The 6,889-nt window shown below is 53.4% G+C and overlaps 1 protein-coding gene across 2 annotated transcripts in view; it reads left to right on the top strand.

The window, feature by feature from the left end:
* HINFP (histone H4 transcription factor) overlaps positions 1 to 5,993 on the top strand; it is a 10,952-nt gene extending 4,959 nt beyond the window's left edge. Inside the window, exons 2-9 of one of the 2 annotated variants that reach the window (XM_080817088.1) lie at positions 1,924 to 2,153; positions 2,407 to 2,518; positions 2,676 to 2,828; positions 3,550 to 3,627; positions 3,716 to 3,836; positions 3,923 to 4,061; positions 4,152 to 4,276; positions 5,016 to 5,993. In XM_080817088.1, the coding sequence (XP_080673214.1) occupies positions 1,968 to 2,153; positions 2,407 to 2,518; positions 2,676 to 2,828; positions 3,550 to 3,627; positions 3,716 to 3,836; positions 3,923 to 4,061; positions 4,152 to 4,276; positions 5,016 to 5,436 (1,335 nt within the window). In that variant the 5' untranslated portion in view covers positions 1,924 to 1,967 and the 3' untranslated portion in view covers positions 5,437 to 5,993. Of the gene's footprint in view, positions 1 to 1,923; positions 2,154 to 2,406; positions 2,519 to 2,675; positions 2,829 to 3,549; positions 3,628 to 3,715; positions 3,837 to 3,922; positions 4,062 to 4,151; positions 4,277 to 4,985 lie in introns of both variants that reach the window. The other variant, XM_080817087.1, reaches the window with a different exon arrangement.
* Positions 5,994 to 6,889: the final 896 nt, after the last annotated feature.

Genomic DNA, 6,889 nt, shown 5'->3' with positions numbered 1-6,889 from the left:
TAGGAATACACTTTACATCCCAACCCCATACACAAAAGTTAAAAAGTACTTGAAATAATCCTTGCCTCTTTTAAATGCTCTCTGAAGTGTTCTGTCTTGTTCTTTTTCATTTAAAAAAAAAAAATGCAGAGGGGCGCCTGGCTGGCTCAGTCGGTGGAGCACTCAACTCTTGATCTCAGAGTCATGAGTTCAAGCCCCACGTTGAGCCTGGAGCCTCCTTAAAAAAATTGGTTTGCAGTCCTCTAAATTGATTTCTCCAGTCACTAATAGGTCACAACACAGTTTAAAGAACTCTGTTCTACAGAAAGTACAGAGGCAGCTCTCTTTCCCCTACGTCAAATTCTGTCTTAAGTCTAGTGACTATGAACTATAAGCAATAGTTTTAGAAGACAAATAATATATGTATGAAAGAGAAATTCTTTTTTAAAGATTTTATTTATTTATTTAACACAGAGAGAGATCCCAGGCAGGCAGAGAGGCAGGCAGAGGGAGAGGAAGAAGCAGGCTCCCCACCGAGCAGAGAGCCTGATGCAGGGCTCGATCTCAGGACCCTGAGACCATGACCTGAGCTGAAGGCAGAGGCTGAACCCACTGAGCCACCCAGGCGCCCCTGTATGAAAGAGAAATTAGGGGGTGTGTGTGTGTGTGTTTTAAAGTAGGCTCTGTGCCCAGCATGGGGCTTGAACTCACGACTGTGAGATCAAGACTTGACCCAACATCAGGACTTGGATGCTCAAGCAGCTGAGCCACTCAGGCGCCCCTTATATAGATATTTTTAAAATATTTTATTTATTTATTTTTGAGAGAGAGAGAGAGAGAGAGAGAACGCACACACACTAGCAAGGGAGAGGGGCAGAGGGAGAAGCAGACTCCCGCTGAGCAAGGACCTCACTCCCAGCTGCCATGCAGGACTCCATCCAGGACCCTGGGATCATGACCTGAGCCAAAGGCAGATGCTCAAGCAACTGAGCCACCCAGGCACCCACCCCTTATATTTTTTTAAGTACCTACTTTCTAAAACAACTAAATCCCTGTAAAGAATTGAAAATGTGCTTGGAGGGGCGCCTGGGTGGCTCAATGGGTTAAAGCCTCTGCCTTTGGCTCAGGTCATGATCTCAGGGTCCTGAGATCGAGCCCCGAATTGGGCTCTCTGCTCAGTGGGGAGCCTGCCTCCCCCGCCCCACTGCCTGCCTCTCTGTCTACTTGTGATCTCTGTCAAATGAATAAATAAAATCTTAAGAAAATAAGAAAGAAAATGTGCTTGGAGAGAGCTGCTTAAGAACCAGGTAGTGGACTGCAGCAGTTGATGGCTTTTCCAGAGAGGACAGGCCTTGGGCAGAATATAGGGAAAGGAAGGACTGGTCGGAAGGAAGGATTGGGAGGTGTCCTGAGCTGGGAGGCCGAGGCAGAAATCCGGAGCCACTAGTGCCTGCCAGCGACCCCTGCCCTCTGGGAGTTTTGGGCACCGGGCCTTGAACACACCCTTCCCTCTGCCTCAACGGCCACACTTCTCCCTCTAGTTTACAGATACTCACCCTTCACATCTCAGCACAGGGACACTTCCAAGTCATCCCTGTCCACATCAGATGACCTCTGCTTGATGATGTTATAGTATCCCAGACCACCACCCCCTCATAGAGCTTGGGACCGGCTGGGGTTTTATATTCATACTTGTGATTACTTGATTAATGTTTTTTCTCCATGACTGAAAGCTGTTGTGAGGACGAGGACTGGGACCCTTTTTACTTGTTATATCCCCAGTGCCTGGGGCACGATTGGTGGTAGTTAAATGCTGGTATTTGCGAAATGAACTGCTGGTAATTGGGTCAGAGTCCAGCCTCCTCTCTCGCTGCTAAGTGCTATAGGTAGGAGAACTGAGCTTTGCAAAGTATCAGACTCTTCTTTCTAAACCTCTTTCTGCAGAGGAGGAATTCTCCTGCTTGTGGCAGGAGTGTGGCTTTTGTTCTATGGACAGTTCGGCTGACCTCATCCGCCATGTTTACTTCCACTGCTACCACACCAAGCTGAAGCAGTGGGGGCTGCAGGCCCTGCAGAACCAGGCCAACCTCAGCCCCTGCATCCTGGATTTCCAGAGCCGAAACATCATCCCTGACATCCCTGACCACTTCCTGTGTCTGTGGGAGCACTGTGAGGTCAGCGGGCAGTGCTGGGAATGGGGCGGAAGGAAGTTGGGGATCTTAGCTCACGATGCCTTGACCCTGTCAGGGATGCCCTATGTATGCCAGGTTCCTGCTAGCATCTCATTTCCAGGTAGCTCCCTTGCTCAAATAGGGAGGGGTGTGCCCCTGCCGACCTAATTTGGGAGACAGCCAAGGAGCCCCCCCTTGGACACTTAGGGGTCAAAGTCCCTCTGCCCATCCTTACCCCAAGTTGCTCCTGGCACAGAGTTCCTTCGACAATCCTGAGTGGTTCTATCGGCACGTGGAAGCGCACAGCCTGTGCTGTGAGTACCAGGCGGTCGGCAAGGACAACCATGTGGTGCTGTGTGGCTGGAAAGGTAGGGCATTTAAAGAACGCCTGGGGTTGCTGAGGGCCTAGGGCAGCTAGGCATGGGCCCAGTCCCATGGGGTAAGGGTCGCTGCTGTCTGGAGACTCAGCACCAGAGCCTGCTCTGGGGGTCTTTGGCTGGAGCCTGACTGGGCTTTCCTTCCCAGGCTGTACCTGCACCTTCAAGGACTGCCGGAAGCTTCGAGAGCACCTCCGCAGCCATACCCAGGAGAAGGTGGTGGCCTGCCCCACCTGTGGGGGCATGTTTGCCAACAACACCAAGTTCTTAGATCACATCCGTCGCCAGACCTCTTTGGATCGTAAGCAGTCTGAGAAGAAGGGGAGCGGGTGCAGGCTCTCCTGCTTGGGGTGGGGGTTAAGGGCATGTTCCTGGGAGAGGGGGCCACTGAAGGCATCTGCGGCTTGGCTACATCTGTCTTAGGGCTCAGTCACCTGCCACAGCCTTTGCTGCCTGAGAATCATTAGATGTTTTATTCAGTGCTTACCGTGTGCCCTCTTTTCCCAGTAAATTCTCACAGCCCCATGAGGTGTGCTTCTTATCCTCCTCTTTTTTTGAAGATTTTATGTATGTATGTATGTATTTATTTATTTGTGAGAGAGAGGGCCCGAGAGCACAAGCAGGGGGAGCAATAGGCCAAGGGAGAAGCAGGCTCCCTGCTTACCAGGGAGCCTGGTGTGGGACTCCATCCCAGGACTCTGGGATCATGACCTGAGCCGAAGGCAAACACTTAACCAGCTGAGCTACTCAGGCACGCCTCACCCTCTTTTTGCAGATGAAGAAACTGAATCTCAGGTTAAATCACTTACATGAGGTTGTACAGCTAGTTAGGGGGCAAGCAGGGATTCTAATTCAAGCTCTCGACTCCCAAGCCCCATGCTCCTTCAGTGGTACTGTGTCTATCCCTAGTTCTTAAGCCCCCCCTTTTCTTGGGTAGTTCCCCTCTCCTGGGCTTGCTGTCCTCCGTGCGCCTCCCCGCCATCCCCCGCAGCTCACCCTGTCTTCTGCCTGTTCCGCCCCAGAGCAGCGCTTCCAGTGCTCTCACTGCTCCAAGCGATTTGCCACGGAGCGGCTCTTGCGGGACCATATGCGTAACCACGGTGAGTAGCCAGAGCCCCCAAGCGCCTGGCCCTCCCTCCAGGTTCCCGCTAGGCTTCAGGTCACGGCCCCCCTCTCTGCTCCTCTCAGTGAATCACTATAAGTGCCCTCTGTGTGATATGACCTGTCCGCTGCCATCCTCCCTCCGAAACCACATGCGCTTTCGCCACAGCGAGGACCGGCCCTTCAAGTGTGACTGTTGTGACTACAGGTAAGGGGAACCAGGGGCTGGAAGTCCGAGAACTCACGGTCCAGCGTCCCCCGTGCCCTCCAGCCCTGCCTGACCTCTCCCTACAGCTGCAAGAATCTGATTGACCTGAGGAAGCACCTGGATACCCACAGCAAGGAGCCAGCCTACAGGTGTGATTTTGAGAACTGCAGCTTCAGTGCTCGATCCCTCTGCTCTATCAAGTCTCATTACCGAAAAGTGCATGAAGTGAGTAGGGCTCTCGGTGGGAGAGGGCGGGCAGAGGTGTGGGGAACCCAAGGTGGAGAGTTGGCCTCACTGTCCTCCCCTCCCCATCAGGGAGACTCAGAGCCAAGGTACAAGTGTCACGTGTGTGACAAATGCTTCACAAGGGGCAACAACCTCACTGTGCATCTTCGTGAGAAGCACCAGTTCAAGTGGCCCTCAGGGCACCCCCGTTTTCGGTATGTCAACCCTGCCCTCTAGATTCACAGACCTTCTCCCCCCACCTCCCCGTACCTTTTCAACAAGTTAAAAACCACGAATATGTAATGCCTGGGTGGCTCAGTCGCTTAAGCATCTGCCTTCGGCCCAGGTCATGATCCCAGCCAGAGTCCTGGGGTCTGCGCATCGGGCAGTCTGCCCGGTGGGGAGTCTGCTTCTCCCTCTGCTCCTCACCCTTTGCCCCTCTTCCTACTTGTGCTCGCTCTCTCAAATAAATACATAAAATCTTTAAAAATTTCTTTGGATTTGATGATAATCCACCATCTCCATTCAGGCTTGAGGAACCCTGAGAATAAAGTGGTGGAGCAAAGATGATTATTTTGACTTTTAAACGTGGTTCCGGAGCCCTGCAGCCAGAATCACAGCTGGAGCCTAAGGGTCCTGACCCATAGCTCCATGACCGTCCCCTAATTCCTGCGACACCCCCACCCTCCAATACAGATCATGTCTTTATCCCACCTTCTCTTCCTCTCTCCCTCCCTCTCAAGTTTCTACATATGATTTTCCATTGTGAGTAATGCTCTTTCCCTCTTGTCTTCTACATATTCCCCTAAAGATCTTTTTGGTCTCCAACTCCTGTCGCTTAAAATCCCAGGGCCTGTCCCACCCCCTCATGTCTGTCCCTTACCTTGCCGCTCACTGGGATGTCCCACGTCCCCCTGTGCGCAGTCGCTGCCCTGTGTGCTCCTGCTTCACCAGGTACAAGGAGCATGAAGACGGCTACATGCGGCTGCAGCTGGTTCGCTACGAGAGTGTGGAGCTGACACAGCAGCTGCTGCGGCAGCCGCAAGAGGGATCGGGCCTGGGAGCGTCGCTCAATGAGACCAGCCTGCAGGGCATCATTCTCGAAGCAGTGCCAGGGGAGCCAGGACCCCAGGAGGAGGCTGAAGAGGAGGGGGAGGGCGGGAGCAGCCAGGGGACAGGCCTCCCAGCCTCTCAGGACACTCCCAGCCCCGTCATCCATGTGGTGAATCAGACCAACGCCCAAGGCGAGCAAGAGATTGTCTACTATGTGCTGTCGGAAGCCCCGGGAGAGCCCCCCCCAGCCCTTGAGCCCCCCTCAGGGGACATCATGGAAAAGCTTCAGGGAATAGCTGAGGAGCCAGAAGAGATGGTGTGAAGGCTGCGGAGCCTGACCGTTTCCACCCCAGGCCATAGGGTTTGCGCCAGGCTGCTGGCTGTGCCCTGAGCGGGCAGCCCCTGCCAATGGAGGCCTTTAAGAGTGGTGCCAAGAGCAGTGCGGGGCGCTCTGGACCCGGCCTGCGTCATGCAGCAGACTCTGAAGACTTCCCTTTTCTGTTGGACCACATTTGGTGGGGGATCCTGAGGAGTCTGGATTCCTTGAGGGGGATGCCCTGGTCCTGTGTGTTCTTGTAGAGGGGCTAGTATCAGGCTTACCCATAACCCCCTAGTCATGCTGAGATGGTGGCCAAAATCCTGTCAGCTCGTATCCAGTCCCGTCTTTAGGGGTCCTTAGGTCCAGTGATGCCGTGTAACTGGTCCCTGCGAGGGCCTTTTCCTCAAAACCAGCCAAGGCGGCGTGAGCCAGGCAGTCCTTTCCCTCCGAAGGGCTCCTACAACTGCGAGGACCTCCCTGGTTATCCTCAGGGATGGGAGTGGAGGTCCTGAGTGTGTGTGTTAACAGTTGCTTCAGTAATAAAAGAAACACTTGGGCTGTTACTCATTTCTCCTTCCTTATATCTGGTGGCTGTTAACTGGATAGTGAGGAGATGCAGCTGCCCGGAAGAGGAGCTGAATAGTTAGGCTTGTTCTTCTAGTGCCTGAGGTTCATTTAACTTTCCTCTTGTTCCCCCCCCACCACCCCTTGGTGAAACTTCTCCATTTCTTCTCAGAGCATCTGCCGTCTCCCTGGAGGTCCCGTGCGTGTGCACAAGTAGAGCTCTAGAATGCGTGTGCAGGGCTCATCAGGAAGGGAGAGCACCTCGCCCTCAGCCATGCTCTCTGAGTTCTGGTTAGATACCCAGTGTCTCTGGGGGAGGGGTTTCCACCTGTGGGACTGGGAAGGAAGCCTCTGGTTGGGCGGGGGGAGGTGGATCTGGGAGCCCTAGGGAATGGCAGGTACTCTAGCTTTAGGAGCCAAGTTAGAAAAGGGGGAAAGGTTCTGTTTTCCACTAGATTCTCAAAGACATTGAAACCGTCCAAAATAAGAGCCCATTTTTTGGTGTGTGTAGCCACTTCTCAGCACCGTGTCCATGCTTCGGGTCGCTTCCACTCTGGAGAGGTCAAGGAAATATTCTCAGGGGTCCTAGCTGGACAGAAAGCTGCCCACCAAAGACCAAATGTAATTCTCTTCACAAAAACGGTGTGCCTGTTGCAGGAAGAGTTTAGGAAAGAAACATCTCTCTGTTAACTCCATCCGCCATTTACTGAGTCCCTCCTATATAGTCCAGGCACTGTGGCAGGTGCTGAAGATACAAAGATGGACAAAACCCAGGATCTGCCCTGAAGACACTTGGTACAGAGGCAGGGACAGTGAAGTGATCGCAGCCAGGTGGGGCTCACTGAGGAGGCTCCAAGCAGGAGGTGGCAGTATCCCTTGGGCAAGGGGTCAG

The sequence above is a fragment of the Martes martes genome (genome assembly GCF_963455335.1).
Source record: "Martes martes genome assembly, chromosome: 10".
NCBI lineage: Eukaryota > Metazoa > Chordata > Mammalia > Carnivora > Mustelidae > Martes > Martes martes.
Note: the sequence above shows the minus strand (reverse complement) of the source record. Positions and strands in the feature narration are given on the sequence as shown.